We start from the raw sequence: 22,168 nt of genomic DNA, 5'->3' as shown, positions 1-22,168 counted from the left end.
ATTTTTGCTTGAGTGTGGCATCAAAGAGCCTGAGCAAATTTAGTTGCGCATGGTAGAACTACAACTCCCATCAGGCCCAGGTCACATGCAGCTCTGACCAGGTGAGAGTCTGGCTGCAAAGTGGCTGTGCAGAACTGTGTGGAGCACATGAGTCAGTGAAACTCTGCCCCCTCCTCTGTGACTTGCTGTGCAGAATGATTGACATTCATAGAATCAGAGAATCCCTACAGTGCAGAAGCAGGCCGTTTGCCCATTGAGCCTGCACCGACAACAATCGCACACAGGCCCTATCCCGTAACCCCACATAATAACCCTGCTGGTCTCCCTGACACTTAGGGGCAATTTTGCATGGCTAATCAACTTAACCTCTACTTTATTATGATTGTTGGCAGGTCTACTTTTCCCTCTCCCCCAGAATTACTGCTACAGCCGTCAACCAGAGAGCTAAGCTGTTTGATTGGATCTTTGCATTCAATATTGAGTGTGTTCATTGGAGACATTGCCCTCACGATGCCTGGGAGTTGGGGGCTAGGCAGAGAAAAGAAAGTAGCCACGTTGTCTGCCCGGTTACTATCCAGGGTCCCTGCTGGAAACAAAGGGTGTGACAGTCAAGTGAGGAAAAATAAAGGACTTGTATCTGATTCCCACACAGTGTAATAGCAGACTGACACTCACTATGGAACAGTCTCTAACTGAGGAGTCAGACCCCTCAGCAAAGGAGATGAGGGAGTTGAAGGAAATCATGGGGGATGGGGCGGGGCGGGGCGGGGGGTGCGATTCTCCCAGCCCGATGTGCTGGCATCTCCACATCATGACTAATTTTCTAGCGCAGCGGGGTGGGAGAATTTCACGGCCAGGCATGCGCAGGATTCGTGCATGCATTCCTGCCATGAGCACACCTCCCAGCACCAGATTTCTGTCACCGTCAGATCTGCAGTGGAAACTGGCGGGAAGACCAGGTAAGTCATTTTAATCTGTTTTTAATATAATTTAAATGTAATTAGCGGGCCAGGGACTGAATTCTCCAGGCCCACTACTCTCTCCCACCCTGCCAGGGTTCACAACTATCTGAGGGATTTTGGCACTGTCATCGGCAGATCTGGAGAAGAGAGAGGACAAGCTGGTACAGGATCCAGTGCAGGAAAAGCATCTCTGGCTGTGACTGTGAGAGAGAGGGAATGTGAGAGCAAGGCAGGGAAAGAGTAAAAGGGTCTGAGAGAGAAGGGAATGTAAGAGGGGGTGGGATAGAGACAGAAATAATGTGGGAGGTGAGGAGGAATAGGATCAAATGGGGGGAGGGAACTAGAGAAAGGGACTCAGAGGAATATGTGGGGAAGGAGAGAGAGGGGTAGAGAAAGAATGTAAGAGTAAGGCAGGGAGGGAATGAAAGGGTCTGTGAAAGTGAGGGAATATGAGAGGGAGTGGAGTAGAGAGACAGACACAAAGTGCGGCAGTGGAAGAGGAGGGAATGTGAGACAGAGGGGTAGAAAGACAAATGGAGAGGAAGTCAGAGAGAAGAATGTGAAAGGAGGATGTAATAACTCCACGGAGGCAAAAGTCCCGTCACCAAGTTACTTTATTTACACCATACATCTGCACACAGCCAGTTCGCCAGTTGCTCCCTGCTGAATGCAGCTGGGAGACTGCCACACCTGCTTTAAATAGGGAGCATGAGGCTCCCTGATTTAACCATCAATTAGGACTCATCAGGTATCACTTTTAAGGTACCAACGTAACAAACTAACTCAAATTAACTTAGGGACAAAATAAAAGGGGCAGCTCCCCAATAGGACTCATCAGCTAGTTCATACCCTAGCAAGCCAACCTCATTAGCCTAGCTGAAGTCATCACATCAGTGGGTGGCACGGTAGCACAGTGGTTAGCACTGCTGCTTCACAGCTCCAGGGACCTGGGTTCGAATCCCGGCTCGGGTCGCTGTCTGTGTGGAGTTTGCACATTCTCCCTGTGTCTGCGTGGGTTTCCTCCGGGTGCTCCGGTTTCCCCCCACAGTCCAAAGATGTGCGGGCTAGGTTGATTGGCCATTCTAAATTGCCCCTTAGTGTCCCGGGATGCATAGGTTAGAGGGGCTAGTGGGTAAATATGTAGGGATATGTGGATAGGGCCTGGGTGGGATTGTGGTTGGTGCAGACTCGATGGGCCGAATAGCCTCTTTCTGCACTGTAGGATTCTATCTATGAAACTCCTCCCCCCACAAAGTCCGAGGAATCCCCTCGGTTTGCTTCCCTCAGGGGTCTTTTCCTCTGTTTGAGCGCCGGGTCAGGATCCTCCAACTCTGCCTCTGAAGTGTGTAATGGTTGGGCGCCTGTCTCTTCCGCAGTGAACACCGGAGGTCTGGTTCCTCGTCCACTTCAGGTGGTAGAGGAATCGCTGCAGCTTCATCCCTTGTGTCCATTTCGGACCCTGAGTCCCCATCAAGGGTGCAGGAGAGGCGGAACTGGCTTGTCGAGGGGGATTCTGCTCGCCCCTAGGGCTACAGGGCGGACTCGGCTCCGGAACGAGTGGAGAGCTTGAGGCCCGGACCTGGTCCAGGTGTTTCCTTACCACTGCCTCGCCTACGCGTACTCGGTAGGATGCCGGTCCTGTCCTGTACTCAATTGTTCCGGTTACCCATGCGGGTCCATTTGCATAACCTCTGACCCAAACTCTCTCAGCTGCTTCAAAGTGCCTCTCTCGGCGAATGTTGTTATGGCCCCTGCATTGGGCTTCCTGGTGTCTTTCCACCTTTCCTCCCAGGTTTGGCAACAACAGACTCAGTCTGGTGTGGGCCGTCTGCCCATCAGTAACTCTGCTGGCACAGTTCCCGTGGTGGCGTGTGGAGCGGTCCTACAGTCAAATAACCACCTTGAGAGTTTCGTCTCTAATGAGGCCACTGGCTGTTTTTTCAACCCGGCCTTTAACATCTGGACTGCTCTCTCCGCTAGCCCATTTGACACCGGGTGGTAAGGTGCCGTCTTGATGTGCTGGATCCCATTTGATTTCATAAATTTTGTGAACTCTAGGCTGGTGAACACTGAACCATTATCGAAACTAATAGCTCTGGGATCCCGAGGTGTGCAGTTTCTCAACGGTTGCCATCGTGTTTGCCGAGTTTAGTTTATAGACGTCTAACCACTTTGAATGGGCATCTATTATCACCAGAAACATGGAACCCATAAATGGGCCTGCAAAATCGACATGGAGTTGCGACCATGGTCTACCTGGCCATTCCCATGGGTGCAGCAAGGCTGCCGGTGGTGCCATCTGCCCCTGTTGGCACTTCTGGCACTGTCCTACCAGTTTCGCTATGTCTGTGTCCAGAACTGGCCACCAGACGTAGCTCCTGGCCAGCATCTTCATTATTGATACTCCAGGGTGCCCATGGTGTAGTTCGGCCAGAATGGCCCGGCAGCCCTGCCTTGGGACGATGACCCGTGCTCCCCACAGCAGGATCCCGTCTTCCACCGTGATCTGCTCCCTTCTGCTCCAGTATGGGTGGAACTGTGGATGTACCGGTCTTTCCAGCTGCCCTGTTAGCACCAGATGCTTTACCTTCGCCAATACAGGGTCTTTCTGCATCCACTGGCGTATATTGTGTGCATCCACTGGGAGGGTATCCGGAAAGTTTAATGTCATCACAGTCTCTTCCATTCTGGGTACCAATGGTGGGGTGTCCGGTAACGGTAGCTGGCTTAAGGCATCGGCATTTGCCACTCTAATCCCTGGTCGGTGTTCCGATCGATACTGATATGCTGCCAGCAATAATGCCCAACGCTGGATCCGGGCTGACGCTATCGGCGGCACTGCTTTGTCTTCCTTCAGTGGGCCCAGCAAAGGTTTATGATCTGTTACGATCGTAAATTTTCACCCATATAAATACTGGTGAAATGTTTTGACTACAAAGACTGCCAGTCCTTCCTTTCCAATCTGGGCATATCTTCGCTCTGCCATTGCCAGGGCCCTGGAGGCATACGCTATTGGCCGGTTTTGTCCGTTCTGCCACCTGTGTGCCAGGAATGCGCCAACTCCATATGGGGACTCGTCACAGCTGAGTACCAATTCCTTATAATGTATCAATACATTTTCGGATGAGAGTTGCTGTTTAATTTTCTTGAAGGCCCTGTCCTGGTGGGCCGACCATTCCCAAGTTTGTCCCTTTTTTAGCAACTAGTGGAGAGGATCCAGAATGGAGGCCCTATTCTGTATGAATTTCCCGTAGTATGTTAGTCCTAAAAACGACCATAGCTCCTGGATGGTTGTGGGAGCCGGGGTGTCTTTTATTGCTCGCACCCGATCCTCCAGAGGATGTAGGCCCGACTTATCCACTTTGTTCCTGAGAAACGTTATTAGTGGTGCTAAAAAGACACATTTCTCCCTTTTCAAACGCACTCCCACTGCTACAAATCTCCTGAGAACTTCATCCAGATTCTGCAGATGTTCTGCCCTTGTTTTACCCGTAATGAAGATATCGTCTGGGTAAATGGCAACCTGTGGTAACCCCTGGAGGATGCTCTCCATGGTTCTTTGGAATATGGTACAAACTGACGAAAATCAAAAGGCAATGTTTTATACTGGAAGAGGCCTTTCAGCGTGTTTATTGTGGCGAATTTTTGCGAATCCTCGTTCTGCCCTAGTTGCAGGTATGCGTGGCTCATGTCCAGTTTTGTGAATAGGAGTCCTCCTGCCAACTTTGCGTACAGGTCTTCAATCCTGGGAATTGGGTATTTGTCGAGCTGAGAGTAACGATTTATCGTCTGTTTGAAATCGCAGCAAAGGTGCACTGAGCCATCCAGCTTTAAGATAGGAACCACAGGTGCCGCCCATTCTGCGAACTGGACCGGTTTTATTATTCCTTCGTGCAGTAATCTTTTGATTTAAGAATCAACCTTTTCCCTGAACGCAAAAGGTACCGGTCGGGCTTTGCAAAACTTTGGGACAGGCTCCGGGTCGACGGGCAATTTTGCCTTGATTCCTTTGATTGTTCCTCGGCCTTCCCGAAAAATCTCCAGATATTTGTTCAGGGCCTCACTCAGGCGACCATTTTCCAGCTGGAAGATATTTGTCCAATCTAGCTGGACCTCTTTTAGCCAATTTTGCCCTAATAGGTCCCGAACCTTCCACTACCATTAATGGGAGCCTAACTAATTGCTTCCCGTAAGCAACTGGCACATGGGTTGTACCCATCACTTTCAGTGGTTCCCCTGTATAGGTCCTCAGCCTTGCCAAAGTTTGGTCAGGGCTAAGGGTTGGAGTCCAGTGTGTATCTTGTTAAACACTTAAAACATTAAATCAAAAGGTGATTGTCGGGGTCGATGATACACCCCAGCCCTTGTGGTGCCCAGCGGGCGTGGAAGGCGTCAACTACGCCCGTGGACACCGCATGCTCCCTCTCCAGGGACACCTGGCCGCGAATGTAATCAGGTGGTTGGGGTGTGGAATGGACTGCCTGCAGTGATAGTGGAGTCAGACACTTTAGGAACATTTAAGCGGTTATTGGATAGGCACATGGAACACACCAGGATGATAGGGAGTGGGATAGCTTGATCTTGGTTTCAGATAAAGCTCGGCACAACATCGTGGGCCGAAGGGCCTGTTCTGTGCTGTACTGTTCTATGTTCTATCTCTTTTAAGGTCCCAACATAATAAACTAACTCAAATTAACTTAGGGACAAATTAAAAGGGGCAGCTCCCCAAAAGGAAGGGGGAACAGCCCGAACCAAAAACAAAGTCGAAAGGAAACTTAAAACATCAAACCAAAAGGTGATTATCAGGGTCGATAATACACCCCAGCCCCTGTGGTGCCCAGCGGTCACGGAAGGCATCAACTGCGCCCGTGGACACCGCATGCTCCCTCTCTAGAGACACCTGGCCGCGAATGTAATCAGCTAGTTCATACTCTAGCAAGCCAACCTCATTAGCCTGGCTGAAGTCATCACAGAGGGAGAGAGGGGATGAGAGAGCGAGAGCTATACAAAGGAAGGAGAGTGAGACATGGGGAGAGGAGATGAGTCTGTTTCATTGGTCAGTTTCCCAAGCTTCAGGAAACTCGTTACTCCAGAAATATTAGGATTGGCTGTGAGAGACATCAATCAGAGAGCCCACCCACTCTGCCCATTCCCTCCTCTTCCTCTTTCACAGCTGCTTCACTTCCTGTAGGGACTGAAAACCAAGTGAGGAGATGGTGAGTGAAGGAGCAGAATTTATAATAATTACATTGCATAATCTCCACACTAATGTTCAGGCAGTCTGACTATCCTGTGGGGAATCAGGTGTGGGAATGCCCCTTATGCTGTGTGAGAAGATCCAGCTGAGAGACCTGTTTACTCGGTGCTTTGTGCTGAGCTGTTTGATTGGAGCTGTGTGTTGGATATTGAGTGTATTTATTGGAAGCATTTCCCTTCTGATTTACAGGCTGAGTTTTGTTGATGGGTCATTACCGAATATGAGAAGGTGAGGTGTAATTATCTGGGAGGGGCAGGGACACGTTCAATGAAATGTCTTTCAATGTCTTCTTTAAAGATTTTACCTGAAGGCCTCGGCCTTTCCCAAAAGCCTGGGCTTGGATTTGATAGTTTTTTGCCCAGTGCTGTGTCTGAGAGCTGAATTTGGGATGTGCCGTCTGAGTGAGTGCAGTGTATCTAATTTCCCAGGATAAACTAGAACCCTTCAATCAGCTACACTGAAGCAATATTTTCCTTGGCTTCTTGCACTTGTAATAATTTTGGAAAAACAAGGGAGAAATTTCAAAATCTCCATTAAATTCATATTTTTCCTGAGTTTTTTTTATATTTAACACACTCTCAGGGTATGTTGGTTGATCTTCACCAGTACAACACAAGCTAATATGAATTGATAGCCAACTCCAGCCAACTGTCTTTTCCATTGTCCTCATGGTTCCTGGGAAGATGGGGGTCTGAGTCGTGGATTTAAAGTAGCCACATTATCAACTCCTGGTCTCTATCCATGTCCCTTCTGGAAACAGAGGGTGTGTGATGGTCAAGTGTGGAATAATAAAGGACCTGCAAATGATCCCCCACACAGACCAGCACTCACTGTGGAACAGTCTCTAACTGAGGAATCAGCCCCTTCAGCAAAAGAGGAGAGTTGGAGGGAATCATGTTTCCTTTTCCTATTTTACAGAAGGATTGCACTGTGCTACACCAGAGAATACAGAGAGGATAGAAACCGCAGATAGTCCTGACCCAAGGAACAACTGCACAACTGTAAGGCATCCACTCCCTTCACAGCATTGCTCAACACAGAGAAGGTTGGGCAGTGAAACCATCATCTGGAAATCGGTCGGGAACTTTGACATATCATCAGATCTGAAATTGGTTGGTCATGTGGAACATTCCATCAGAACCAACCTTTCCAAAGACTGTGGGTGATCAGTCAGGATGAGGCTGAGAAGAAGTGTGAGTGGACTCCAAGTGTGGCGAGGGCTTTAATCATTCATCGAGCCTCATGAATCACTGACTCATTCCTGCAGGGGAGAGGCTGTTCAATTGTGAGGATGGCTTCACAGGCTCATACGATCTCCTAATACACAAGGTGTACCTGTTGTATAACTGGTAACACAAGGACAGTCACATGGAAGAAAAACCGTTCAAGTGTGAAGTGTGCGACAGAGCTTTCGCACAGTCATCAACACTCGTGAATCACCGACGCATTCATACCGGGGAAAAACCGTTTAAATGTGAGGTGTGTAACAAGGGTTTTACACAGCTATCAGGTCTGGTGAATCACCAGCCCATTCACACAGGGGAAAAACCATTCACCTGTGAAGTGTGCAACAAATCATTCTCACAGTCATCGACCCTTCTTGTACATAAACGCATTCACACAGGGGAGAAACCATTCCGGTGCAAAGTGTGTATGAAATCATTTTCAGATTCATCAACCCTCCGCAGGCACCAACGCATTCACACAGGGGAGAAACCATTCATATGTGACGTCTGTGATAAACCATTCTCGTCATCATCGGATCTCCGCATACACCAACGTATTCACACAGGAGAGAAACCGTTCATGTGTGAGGTGTGTGACAAATCATTCTCATCATCATCAGATCTCTGTGTACACCAACGCATTCACACCGGGGAGAAGCCATTCAAGTGTGAGGTCTGTAACAAATCATTCTCACAGTCAGGGAACCTCCGCACACACCAACGCACCCACACAGGGGAGAAATTGTTCAAATGTAACCTATGTGGAAAATCATTCTCTGACTCAACGAGACTCCTGCTCCATCAGAGGATTCATACAGGAGAAAAACCATTTAAGTGCGAGGTGTGTGGCAAATTATTCTCAGTGTCATCGAGCCTCCGTGTACACCAACGTATTCACACTGGGGAGAAACCATTCACATGCATGGTGTGCAACAAATCATTCTCAAGGTCATGTAACCTCCTTGTCCATCGGAGGATTCACACAAGGGGAGTAACCCTTGAAGTGTGAGGTTTCTGATGAAAGTTTCATGATGACTTTGATCCTCCAAGACATCAGAGAGTTCACATAGGGAAGAAACTCTTCAGGTGCGATGTTTGTGCCAAGGTTTTTACCAATTCCGCTGAGCTCCCAAAGCCCCAGCAGATTCACACTGAGAGAAACTGAGGGATGAGGTGTGTGACCAGGCTTTCACACAGTCAGTGTATCTCCTGGTCCATCAACACACTCACAGAGAGAGAAACCCTTTCGGTGTGAGTTCTGTAATAATGTTTTCACACAGTTGTTGGACCTCCCGGAACATCAGTGAACCCACATGGGAGACAGACCCTTCCAGTGTGACGTGCGTCAGGATTGTTTCACCTCCTCTTCTCTCACCAAACACCAACATCACTACATGGACTTGGAACTGGGTCACCTTCTCTCCAATTCTATTTGAAGGAAGTGATGATGCTGGTACGGAGTGTAAAATCTTCCAGATTCATCATGACGCAACAGCACAACATGCTCTGGAATCATCAATCCAGCAGAGACATTGAATCTGATAGACAAGTGTCTTGCTCAGAGCAAGCAAACTACACAATTCGTAAAACTATTCAAATGTTACAGGAAGTTGTGCTGAAAGGATGGCCTGAAACCATCAAGGACACGCCTGTTGCTGTAAGAGAGTATTGGGCAATCAGGGATGAAGTGATCGCCCAAGATGGTAACTTGTACAAAGGGACTGGAATCATTATCCCTGAAGAGATGCTGAAGCACATCCACACAAACCATTGAGTCTAGTCTGAGGAAGGAAAGAGAAGTGCTCTACTGGCCAAACATGAGCAATGAGATTAAGGGCCACATCAGCCAGTGCGGTGTTTGTAATAATCGTCAAGCTAAGCAAGATGAAGAGCTCCACATAACTCATGACATCCCAGACAGACAATGGATGAAGCTTGGAGTAGACATCTTCACTTTCACTGGAACTGTTTATCTTATCACAGTTGACTACTATTCAGACAACTGGGAGTTAGACCAGCTGACATCAACAACTACTAGCGAGATCGTAGAATACTGAAAACACAGTATTGAGTCACCATGACATTACTAACATTAGTGACAGCGACCCTCAATTCACGAGTGAAGAATTCAAACACTAATCAATAATTGGGAAATTTACACATCATCTCTACACTATCCAGAAGTCGGCCGTGGGGAGACCTGGGAAGGTTTGTATTATTTTTAAAAAGATACTTACCTCTGAGGTTTTGACCTCATTCTTCCAGCTGGCAGAGAGGGGAGCGGTTTTGGAGAGGAGAGCTGGAAGCTAAGCTGAGTTTTGATTTTTAACTTTTTCGGAGCTTTCTTTTTCAGAGCAGCAGGGAACCGGAAATCGGTCGTGGGGAGACCTGGGTAATTTTGTTTTACCCAATAAATTTGAACGGTGAGGAAACCCGAGACCCTACTTGTGAAGTGTTAGTGTGAGGACAGGTAAGCTTTTCTTTTTCTTTTTCTAACTCTCTTATCTTGTTTGGGAGTTTGGGTGGAGAGGATGGCAGTTAGGGCAGTTCAATGCTCCTCTTGCAGGATGTGGGAGGTAAGGGACACCATTAGTGACCCTGCTAACTTCACCTGTGGGAGGTGCACCCAGCTCCAGCTCCTCACAGACCGCCTTAGGGAATTGGAGCTGGAGCTGGATGAACTTCGGATATTCGGGAGGCAGAGGGGGTGATGGATAGCAGTTATTGGGAAGTGGTAACACCTAAAAACGAAGCTAGCTGGGTGACAGCCAGGAGAGGGGAGGGGAGGAGGCATTCAGTGCAGGGATCCCCTGTGGTTGTTCCCCTCCAAAATAAGTATACCGTTTTGGATACTGTGGGGGGGGTGACCTTCCAGGGGTAAGCCATGGTGACCAGGTCTCTGGCAAGGAGTCGGGCTCTGTGGCTCAGAAAGGAAAGGGGGAGAATAGGAGAGCAATAGTAGTGGGGGACTCGATCGTTAGAGGCACAGACAGGCAGTTCTGTGGGAGCGAACGAGACTCCAGGATGGTTGTCTGCCTCCCTGATGCCGGGGTCCTGGATGTCTCTGAGCGGGTAGAAAGCATCCTAAAAGGGGAGGGTAATCAGACATTGTCCACATTGGTACAAATGACGTAGGCAGAAAGAGGAGCGAGGTCCTGCAAGAGCAATTTAGGAAGTTAGGTCGAAGGCTAAAAAGCAGGACCTCTAGGGTAGCAATCTCTGGATTATTCCCCGTGCCATGTGCTAATGAGGTTAAGAACAGGGAGATTGTGCCGCTGAACACGTAGCTAAAGAACTGGTGCAGGAGGGAGGGTTTCAGATTCATGGATCACTGGGAAGTCTTCCAGGGAGGATGGGACCTGTACAAGAAGGACGGGTTACACCTGAACTGGAGGGACACCAATATCCTGGCTGGGAGGTTTGCTAGTGTGGTTCAGGTGGGTTTAAACTGTTGTGGCAGGGGGGGTGGGGATCAGAACAATAGGTCAGCAAGTGTAGAGACTGGTGACGAGCATGGGGCCAGGACAAGGCTACCTAAGAGGAAGAGCAATCTGGGGGAGGATGAACTCAGTGGGCCTGGAGGTCTGGAGTGCATCTGCTTCAATGCAAGGAGCGTAACGGGCAAGACAGATGAACTTAGAGCCTTAATGCATGCGCGGAACTTGGATGTGGTTGCAGTGACAGACACTTGGTTAAAAGAAGGACAGGACTGGCAGCTGAATATTCCGGGGTATAAGTGTTTTAGGTGAGACAGAGGAGGGGTTAGAAGAGGTGGGGGAGTAGCAATACTGGTTAGGGAGCATATTACAGCGGTACAGAGGGTGGACAATTTGGAAGGATCATGTAACGAGACACTGTGGGTGGAGCTCAGAAACAGGAAGGGCACAGTCACAATGCTGGGGGTATACTACAGGCCTCCCAACAACCCACAGGAAGTTGAGGAACAGATATGTAAGGAGATTCTGGACAGGTGCAGAAAAATAGGGTTGTTGTAGTGGGAGACTTTAATTTCCCTCATATAGACTGGAAATCCCTTAGGGCTGGGGGTCCGGACGGGGAGGAATTTGTAAAATGTGTCCAGGAAGATTCTTTGGAACAATATGTTGATAGTCCAACTAGAGAGGGGGCTATACTGGACCTAGTACTGGGGAATGAGCCCGGTCAGGTCATCTAAGGTTCAGTGGGGGAACATGTGGCGAACAGTGATCACAATTCTGTAAACTTTTGGATAGTCATGGAAAAGGATGAGTGTTGTCCTATGGGTAAGGTGCTGAATTGGGGAAGGCTAACTACAGCCGGATTAGGCAGGATTTGGTGGCTGTTGATTGGGAGAGGCTGTTCGAGGGTAAATCCACATCTGGCATGTGGGAGTCTTTTAAGGAGCAGTTGATAGGAATGCAGGACAGGCATGTGCCTGTAAAGAGGAAGGACAGGAAAGGTAGGATTCGAGAGCCGTGGATAACCAGAGAAATTGTTGGTCTAATCAAAAAGAAAAAAGAGGCATACATAAGGTCCAGGCAGCTAAAAACAGATGAAGCACTGGAGGAATACAGAGTAAGTAGAAAAGAACTCAAACAGGGAGTTAGAAGGGCAAAAAGGGGTCACGAAATGTCCTTGGCAGACAGGATTAAGGAGAATCCCAAGGCATTTTATACGTACGTTAGGAACAAGAGGGTTGTCAGAGAAAGAGTCGGACTTCTCAAGAACAAAGGAGAGGGATTATGCTTAGAACACAAGGAAGTAGGTGAGATCCTAAATGAATACTTTGCATCAGTATTCACAAAGGAGAGGGACACGTTGATTGGTAGTGTCTCAGAGGGATGTGTAGACCAGTTAGAACAAATCGCAATTACAAGGGAGGAAGTGTTAAGTGTTTTAGGAACAAATCCCCAGGGCCAGATGGCATCTGTCCTAGATTACTGAGAGAGACAAGAGATGAAATTGCTGGGCCTCTCACAGAAATCTTTGTCTCTTCACTGGACACAGGTGAGGTCCCAGAAGACTGGAGGATAGCAAATGTGGTCCCGTTATTTAAGAAGGGTAGCAAGGATAACCCGGGTAATTATCGGCCAGTGAGCTTGACGTCCGTGGTAGGGAAATTGTTGGAGAAGATTCTTAGAGATAGGATCTATACACATTTAGAACTGAATAGTCTCATTAGCGATGGACAACATGGTTTTGTACGAGGGAGGTCATACCTCACAAATTTGGTTGAGTTTTTTGAGGAGGTGACAAAAATGATTGACGAGGAAAGGGCTGTGGATGTCGTCTACATGGATTTTAGTAAAGCATTTGACAAGGTCCCTCATGGCAGGCTGGTGCAAAAGGTTAAATCTCACGGGATCAAAGGTGAACTAGCTAGATGAGTACAGAACTGGCTTGGCCATAGAAGACCCAGGGTAGCAGTGTAGGGGTCTTTTTCTGATTGGAGGTCTGTGACTAGTGGAGTTCCGCAGGGCTCTGTACTGGGACCTCTGCTGTTTGTGATATATATAAATGATTTGGAAGAAGATGTAGCTGGTCTGATTAGTAAGTTTGCGGATGACACAAAGATTGCTGGAGTTGCGGATAGTGATGAACATTGTCAGAGGATACAGCAGGATATAGATAGGCTGGAAAATTGGGCGGAGAAATGGCAGATGGAATTTAATCCAGATAAATGCAAAGTGATGCATTTTGGTAGTTCTAATGCAGGGGGGAGCTATACAATAATGGCAGAACCATCAAGAGTATAGACACACAGAGGGATCTGGGTGTGCAAGTCCACAGATCCTTAAAGGTGGCAGCACAGGTGGAAAAGGTGGTGAAGAAGGCATATGGCACGTTTGCCTTTATTGGACGGGGCATAGAGTATAAAAGTTGGCATATGATGTTGCAGTTATATAGAACGTTGGAAAGAGTGCAAAAAATGTTTACCAGGATGTTGCCTGGTATGGAGTATATTAGCTATGCGGTGAGATTGAGTAAACTAGGGTTGTTCTCCCTGGAAAGACAGAGGTTGAGGGGAGACCTAATAGAGGTTTATAAAATTATGAAGGGCATAGATCGGGTGAACAGTTGGAAGCTTTTTCCCAGATCAGAAATGACAAACACAAGGGGTCACAAGTTCAAGGTAAGGGGGACAAGGTTCAATACGGATATGTGGGGGACGTATTTTACACAGAGGGTGGTGGGAGCCTGGAATGCACTACCAAGCAAGGTGGTTAAGGCAAACACGCTAGGATCATTTAAGACTTATCTAGATAGCCACATGAACAGACTGGGAATAGAGTGATACAAAACGGATGGTCTAGTTAGGAACACATGATCGGTGCAGGGTTGGAGGGCCGAAGGGCCTGTTCCTGTGCTGTTTTGTTCTTTGAGAGTGGGCAAAGAAGTGGCAGATGGAATACAATGTGGAAAAGTGTGAGGTTATGCACTTTGGAAGGAGGAATGGAGGCATAGACTATTTTCTAAATGGGAAAATGCTTAGGAAATCAGAAACACAAAGGGACTTGGGAGTCATTTTTCAAGATTCTCTTAAGGTTAACGTGCAGGTTCAGTCGGCAGTTAGGAAGGCAAATGCAATGTTAGCATTCATGTTGAGTGGGCTAGAATACAAGAGCAAGGATGTACTTCTGAGGCTTTATAAGGCTCTGGTCAGACCCGATTTGGAGCATTGTGAGCAGTTTTGGGCCCCGTATCTAAGGAAGGATGTGCTGGTCTTGGAAAGGGTCCAGAAGAGGTTCACAAGAATGATCCCTGGAATGAAGAGCTTGTCGTATGAGGAACAGTTGAGGACTCTGTGTTTGCATTCGTTGGAGTTTAGGAAAATGAGGGGAGAATCTTATTGAAACTTACAGGATACTGTGAGGCCTGGATAGAGTGGACGTGGAGAGGATGTTCCCACCAGTAGGAAAAACTAAAACCAGAGAGCACAACCTCAGACTAAAGGGCGATTCTTTAAAACAGAGATGAGGAGGAACTTCTTCACCCAGAGAGTGGTGAATCTGTGGAACTCTTTGCCACAGAAGGCTGTGGAGGCCAGATCATTGAGTGTCTTTAAGACAGAGATAGATAAGTTCTTGATTAATAAGGGGATCAGGGGTTATAGGGAAAAGGCAGGAGAATGGAGAAGAGAAAAATATCAGCCATGGTTGTATGGCGGAGCAGACACGATGGGCCGAGTGGCCTAATTCTGCTCCTATGTTTTATGGTCTAATGGTAATAGGATTGTCATAGTTGGGCTATACAATAAATGACAGAACCATCAGGAGAGGGATCTGGGTGTGCAAGTCCACAGATCCTTAAAGGGGTCAGCACAGGTGGAAAAAGTGGTGAAGAAGGCATATGGTATGCTTGTCTTTATTGGACGGGGCATAGAGTATAAAAGTTGGCATATGATGTTGCAGTTATATAGAACGTTGGTTAGACCACATTTGGAATACTGCGTCCAGTTCTGGTCGCCACACTACCAGAAGGACGTGGTGGCTTTGGAGAGAGTGCAGAAAAGGTTTACCAGGATGTTGCCTGGTATTAGCTATGAGGTGAGATTAAGTAAACTAGGGTTGTTCTCCCTGGAAAGATGGAGGTTGAGGGACAACCTAATAGAAGTTTATAAAATTATAAAGGGCATAGATCGGGTGAACAGTTGGAAGCTTTTTCCCAGGTCAGAAATGACAAACACAAGGGGGTCACAAGTTCAAGGTAAGGGGGGCAAGGTTCAATACAGATATGCGGGGGACGTATTTTACACAGAGGGTGGTGGGGGCTGGAATGCACTACCAAGCCAGGTGGTTGAGGCAGACATGCTAGGATCATTTAAGACTTATCTAGATAGCCACATGAACAGACTGGGTTTAGAGGGATACAAACAGATGGTCTAGTTAGGAACACATGATCAGTGCAGGCTTGGAGGGCCGAAGGGCCGGTTCCTGTGCTGTATTGTTCTTTGTATCCCCAGTCAAATGGAAAAGCTGAGGCAGTGATGAAAAATGTCAAAGGGATCATTTAAAAATTGACTAGATCCAGCACAGATGTGTACAAGGTAATGTTAGGGTGGAGAAACACACCAACTGAAGGCATGGAAAGTTGTCCAGTCCAATGACTAATGTCATGCTGCACTCAGACCATTCTCCCAACAACGAGAAACTACTGAGGTCAGAACTAGTAACAGGAGTGAATAACAAAGTGAAACTTCAGAAAAAAAAAATGTTTTTGTTTCAGAAAGACAAATTTCACTTTGATAAAGCTGCCACATCGCTGACTGAGCTGAGAGTTGGAGAGAAAGTCAGAGTGCAAACATTCAACAGACTCAACAAAAGTCAGTTCACTTGGCAAGTTGGGACGTGTGCAGAGAAGTTGTCACCTCAATCGTTCCAGATCTATCGTCACAACCACAGACATCTATGTTTAACTGGAGAAGCTGCTCCTTCACAGCAGACGGCTGACGAGGAAGATCTGATTTCACCAACTGAGCAATGAACTGAACAACTATCAGTCCCAGAGGTCAACTGGCCTTCAACAAATGCAATGTATCAGCAGCAACAATTACTACAGCAACAACACACCACGGCAACAACATTCCCTAAGGAACCAGCAGACAGCGGATGAACAGCCAACAATAACTCACACGCGTACCATAAATGTTGAGAGGCATAGATCGGGTGGACTCTCAGAGGCTTTTTCCCAGGGTGGAAATGTCTGCTACGAGAGGACACAGGTTTAGGGTGCTGGGGGGTAGGTACAGGGGAGATGTTCGGGGTAAGTTTTTCACACAGAGGGTGGTGGGCGAGTGGAATCGGCTGCCGTCAGTGGTGGTGGAGGCAAACTCAATAGGGTCTTTTAAGAGACTCCTGGATGAGTACATGGAGCTTAATAGGATGGAGGGTTATAGGTAGGTCTAGAAGGTAGGGACGTGTTCGGCCCAACTTGTGGGCCGAAGGGCCTGTTTGTGCTGTAGTTTTTCTATGTTTCTATGTTTCTAAACAAGTACCTGAACATTTGAAAGATTGTGTGTGCTTAGGAACTGACAAAATTAGAACAGATAAGAAAGAACAAATACATTTTTCTGTTAATGTGTGATAATTTTCTTTATGCACTCTGTGTGTGGGGAAATTTGTAAATGGTAGTACCTCTGATGTTGCCATATGTAAGTAAAGTTTGAGGGCAGTTACCATTTTACACACCACATGGAACGTTGTTTAAAATTCAAATTGCCCCAAATATTTCTGGAGTAACATGAGTTTCCTGAAGCTTGGGAAACTGACCGGTGAAACGGAGGCGACTTTGAGCAGCAGATCAGGTGGGGATTTAAACTTGTCATTGCCCCATCTGAATAAAACCTCACTTATTGCAGCTGCTGTCTCAGATCCTAGAATCCTCATAGCGCAGAAGGAGGCCATTTGGTCCATTGAGTGTGCACCAACTCTCTGCCAGAATATCGTACCCAGGTCCACCACCACGTCCCATGGCTAATCCATCTAACCTACACACCTTGGGAAACCAGGGGGCAATTTAGCATTGGCCAGTCCACCTAACCTGTACATTTTTGGATTGTGGGAAGAAACTAGAGCATCCAGAGGAAACCCATGCAGATATGTGCAAACTCCAAGGCTGGAATTGAACCCAGGTCCCTGGCGCTGTGAGGCAGCAGTGCTAATCACTGCCACCGTACAACCCTGGTAAATGTTTGACACAGATTTTCATCCTTGGAGGCTTTCAAAATGACAACATCAGTGTGAGATGTGTAGGCTTGGATGTGTTTGACAGCAGGTCAGAAGAGGAAGATCCACAGCATCCAAGGCAGCAATAACATGCAGTGCTAGGTTCAGCAGAGAGAGAGTAGCACAGTAAGAGAGATTATGTTTGGTGGATCAAAGGAGAGACTCTGTTCCTCCACCTCCTATCTTCCTTCCTTTCCCATACATCTCCCCCGCTCTGTCCTCTTTCTCCTTCCCCAATTCTCTCCTCCCTGATATCCATCTTCCTTTCTCCTCTCCAGCAATCAGTAGGAACGCAACAGGACTTTTACTGTGAATGAATGTTTCAGTGAATAGGAACGTACCATGCTGACAAATCAGGTAGTTTAGATAAGCAAAAAATGCTGATTTGATTGTGAATTATAAATTTATATAGAAGATTGAAAAAATATCAGGCAAACAAATAATTCCTTTAGCTTTATGAGTTATATGTCGATGGAAACAAGTGACAAAAAAGCAGGTAAACAACAACAAAACTTTCAGCTTTGAATAAACCAAAATAACAAAACATTTCAAAATGATTTGTAAGGAGAATGTATCACACTTATTACATGTAGGTATGATGGGCTGAGGGAACTCAGGTCTGTAGAGACTCACCCCCACTCCCTCACCATACTCAGGATAGTAATCCTCCCAGACAGGAGAGTACAAACATTACCCATGGTATTAGTCAAACACCCATCACCTGAAGAGGATCTCTGTAATTCACATCACCGAACGAGTTACTTCGTCATATCCAAAATTGTTCCTTGTTCCCGAAATTAGAGTGCATTTGGTCCACAACTGATTGAGCCAAACATTGCCAGATCTGAATTTCCTCTGTCAAAACTGTTCATTACTCCAGGACCATCCTGAAGAGAAACAATAACCTGCAACTTCCCCCTAAAATCAACTGTGTCCTTGTGGAAGTTATATACAGAGCTCTGTTTAGATCCTGTCTGGAGAACTGGGTTCAGTTCTGGGCACCACATCTTAGGAAGGATATATTGGCCTTGGAGGGAATGCAGCAAAGATTCACCAGAATCTTCCTGGGGCTGAAAGGGTTCAATTATGAGGACAGGTTGCACAGACTGAGCTTGCATTCCTTTGAATGTAGAATATCAATAGGTAGTTTTATTGATTTTTTAAAGATGATTAATCAAGATTATAGAGTAGTCAGAGAGACAGTATTCACCTACTTCCTCATTGTAACATCGTCCATTTCCAACACTCTCACCTGCCCCACATTAGTCCATTTGTGTTGAAATCCTCATCCACACTGTTGTTGCTTCTAGACTAGACTGGACCATTCCAATGTTGTCTTGTCCAGCTTCCCATCTTCCACCCTCCAGAAACTTCAGGTCAGCTAAAACTCTGCGTCTCTAACCTAACTCCCTCACATTTCACCCCTCTGTTTACTGACCTACACTGCTTCCCAGTCCCCCAGTGCCTCCAATTTAAAATTCTCATGCTCAAGTGCAAACTGTTCCATGGACTCCCCCTCTCCCTATCTCTGTCACCTCTAACCCCATCTCCCTCTGAGATGTTTGCATTCCTCCAATTCTGGGCTTTAGTACATCCCCCACTCGCTTTACTTCACCATTGACGACTGTGTCTTCAGTCATCCAGGCTCCATGCTCATGAATTCTCCCGTTAAACCTCTCTGCATCTTTATATCTCCCCCCTCTTTTAGGACCCTCCTGAAATCCCACCTCTTTGACCATATTTTTGGTCATCCTCTCCTAATATCTACTTTTTTTTTCTTGGTGATGTTTTTCTGATTCCGTCTCTATGAAACACTTTGGGATGTTTGACTATATTAAATTGCTCTCGAAATACAAGTTTCTATCTTCTCACATTCCCTCCAATCCTCAAGGTACTGACCTGGAGAACAGACTGTGGACATTGATTAGCCTCTAGTGTCCTGTTCAAGTGGCCATTCAGCATGTGTAGACCCAGACAGTGAATGTTGTGAGACAATGGAGACTGTCACAGCCGAGACACATCCTGCCCTCCCCCTGACTTCCCAGCTGGGCTCACTGATGAGGAACGGGATTCCTGGCTGAATCTCCCCCTGTATAAGAGGATGAGGAGGTGAAACAATCCTGGCACCTTCCCATTGGAAGGGTTTGTCTCCCATGTTTAACCACTCCTCTTGGATCCTCTAATATATCAGGTGGTTTAGTGAGTTTGTGAAGGCTTTGTCACACAGCACCTACTTCCATGGCTTCTCCCCTGTGTAAATGTGTTGGTGTATGTGAAAGTGAGATAAGTGTGAGAATGATTTGTTGTACTTGCACAGTTTCTCCCCAGTGTTCATGCCCATGTTAACATACCATGTGCAGATATAGGTGTTTGGCAAGAGAGGAGTAGGTGATACAATCCTGCTACACGGCACGCTGAAAGGTTTTGTGTCCCATGTGTGTTCATTGATGTTCCAGGAGGTTCAACAACTATGTGAAAGCTTTATTATAGAACTTACACCAATAGGGTTTCTCCCCTTTGTAAGTGTGTTGATGGACCAGGCGATATGTTGACTATGTGAAAACCTTGTCACACCCTTAGCTTTGAATGGTCTTTTTCCAATGTGGATTTGTTGGGGTTTCAGAAAATCAGAGGAGTGGGTGAAAGCCTTGTCACAAACATCACACCAATAGGCTTCTCTCCTGTGTGAACCCTCTGCCTTTCCAGGATGGTGCAGATGTTGTGAAAATTTTATCACAAACCTCACACTTGAAGGGTGAGTCATGTGTGGATTCTCTGATGGACCAGGAATTCCAATGACTTTCAGAAATAGCTGTCTCAAACCTTGCATAGGAAATGTTTCACCGCAGTGTGAATGTGTTGGTGTCTCCAGTGATTTGATGACTGAGTGAATGCTCTGTCACATTTGAAGCGTTTCTGCCCAGTGTAAATTTTCTGGTGTCTCAGGAGACTCCAGGACTTGGTGAAAGTTGTCTGTGATGCTGGTGTATCTTTAAGAAAAGTTTTTTTTAAAAACATGATTTCTACTGCTCACAGCTTCAATGGTTTCTTAACTCACAGATCCAGTGATGTCATTCTTGCTGGGCTGACTGCGATGAGTCCTTTTTATTGCTACTTAAATGGTTTAAACAGGGTTGCCTGTGTTTGCTCTGGGATTAGTTTTACGATCCTGCATTGGTAGGAGGACAATGATGTGTTTTAGGACAGGTTTCTTTTCATTTTCAGTTTGGAACTACAGGTTTGAGTTTCAGTTTTAGAAAGGACAGCAAGCTAAAAAGAAGTGTTTTCCCTTCCTCCCTGTTTTATTTGGAAATTCTGCTGGTGATCTTAGAGCAAGGTTTTGCCTTCCTGAAGGAAAAAATCTGCTGCTGTTGGGGGCTGGACCAGAGTCTCTCTCGTGTTTTGGGAAGCTGTCTTGTCTTCAAACAGTTATGAGTCGTGAGCATTTGACTGCAGAATTCAGCTAACGGCCACGATCCCAGTATCACGTGAGCATTAGTCTGTACTGTGTTAAACCTGTGAAATGGGGTCTTTTGTCTATGGGATTGGCTTGATCGGAACATTGTAGATATCTTTGTTAAGGGTTATACATTATCATGATTGTTCCTTGTTTGTAATCGATAAAAGCTCTTGCTAATTTTCTTCCTATACATGTTAACGATATTCTTAAATAAACTTTGTTTGATAAAGTCTCCCTAGTAGGTCACTTCAATCATACCTGAAGTGAAACATCTCATGCTTATCCTAGCCACTTTCAAGATTCAAAACATATGATTCAGGCTTCACAAAACACTTTGGAGTTTCTAACTTGAACCATAACCCATCTCACAAGCCTCAAACCTGGTGTGAACCCTCTGGTCTATCAAGAGGCTCGAAGACCTCACAAAAACTTTATCACAAATTCCACACTTGAAGGATTTCTCCGTGTGGATCCTCTGATGGGCCAAGAGGTTCAATGACCATGTGAAGGCTTTGTCACACTCCTCACATTTGAATGGTTTCTTCTCTATGTACACACGTTAATTTATGCAAAGGTAAGATAATTGCGGAAATGAAATAGTGCACACATTGCATATGAATCGTTTCTCCCAAGTGTGACTGTGTCGATGAGCACAGAGTTTGATGAGTGTCAAAATGATGTGTTGCACACCTTATATGTGAATGGTTTCTCCCCTGTGTGACTACGATGGCACACATGGAAGCTGGTTAACCGAGAGAATGATTTCTTATACACCTTGTAGAGAATCTAGAATCATAGAATCTACGGCACGGAGACAGGCCCTTTGGCCCAAACTGGTCCATGCTGACGAAAATGCCCATCTAAGCAAACCCCATTTGCCTGCATTTGGCCCATATCCCTCTAAGCCTTTCCTATCCATGTATCTGTCCAAATGTTGTCAATGTCCCTGCCTCAACCACTTCCTCCGGCAGCTCATTCCACAAACGTACCACCCTCTGTGTAAAAAGGTTGCTCCTCAGGTTCCCATTAATTCTTTCCCCTCTTAACTCAAACCTATGTGCTCTGAGTGCATTCACCCTATCCATGCCTCTCATAATATTATACACCTCTATAAGACCACCCCTCAGACTCCTACACTCCAAAGAAAAAAATCCTAACCTGTCCAATCTCCCTATAACTCAATCCTTTGAGCCCTGGCAACATCCTTGTAAATCTCTTCTGCACTTTCTCCAGTTTAATAACATCTTTTCTATAGCAAGCCGACCAAAACTGAACACAACACTCCAGGTGCGGCCTCACCAATGTCCTGTACAACTGCAACATAACTTCCCAACTTCTATACTCAATGCTCTGACTGATGAAGGCCAGCATGCCAAAAACCTTCTTCACTGCCCTATCTACCTTTCTCCACCTTTAGGGAACCATGCATCTAGACTCCAAGGTCCCTCTGTTCCACGATACTCCATAATGTCCTACCATTCACCATTAAAGTCCGACCTTGATTTGACTTTCCAAAATGCAACACCTCACACTTATCTGTATTGAACACCATTTTCCAT

The 22,168-nt window shown here is 46.4% G+C and overlaps 4 protein-coding genes across 8 annotated transcripts in view; all 4 read left to right on the top strand.

Annotated features, from left to right (window-relative positions):
* LOC144497048 (uncharacterized) overlaps positions 1 to 22,168 on the top strand; it is a 388,053-nt gene that overhangs the window by 23,720 nt on the left and 342,165 nt on the right. The window lies entirely within an intron of this gene.
* The window catches only part of LOC144497015 (uncharacterized), a 507,438-nt gene that overhangs the window by 282,486 nt on the left and 202,784 nt on the right, over positions 1 to 22,168 (top strand). The gene's annotated exons all lie outside the window — the stretch shown is intronic.
* The window catches only part of LOC144497025 (uncharacterized), a 335,427-nt gene that overhangs the window by 128,611 nt on the left and 184,648 nt on the right, over positions 1 to 22,168 (top strand). The gene's annotated exons all lie outside the window — the stretch shown is intronic.
* LOC144497033 (uncharacterized) overlaps positions 1 to 22,168 on the top strand; it is a 70,582-nt gene that overhangs the window by 8,942 nt on the left and 39,472 nt on the right. The window contains exons 1-4 of one of the 5 annotated variants that reach the window (XM_078217752.1): positions 6,159 to 6,178; positions 7,138 to 9,653; positions 9,804 to 9,915; positions 15,651 to 17,789. In XM_078217752.1, the coding sequence (XP_078073878.1) occupies positions 7,588 to 8,454 (867 nt within the window). In that variant the 5' untranslated portion in view covers positions 6,159 to 6,178; positions 7,138 to 7,587 and the 3' untranslated portion in view covers positions 8,455 to 9,653; positions 9,804 to 9,915; positions 15,651 to 17,789. Of the gene's footprint in view, positions 1 to 6,142; positions 6,179 to 7,137; positions 9,654 to 9,798; positions 9,916 to 15,650; positions 17,790 to 22,168 lie in introns of those variants that run through there. The other 4 variants (XM_078217750.1, XM_078217751.1, XM_078217754.1 and 1 more) reach the window with 4 other exon arrangements.

Source organism: Mustelus asterias, chromosome 8 (assembly GCF_964213995.1).
Source record: "Mustelus asterias chromosome 8, sMusAst1.hap1.1, whole genome shotgun sequence".
NCBI lineage: Eukaryota > Metazoa > Chordata > Chondrichthyes > Carcharhiniformes > Triakidae > Mustelus > Mustelus asterias.
The sequence above is the reverse complement of the archived record's forward strand: the minus strand, read 5'-3'. Positions and strand labels throughout refer to the sequence as shown.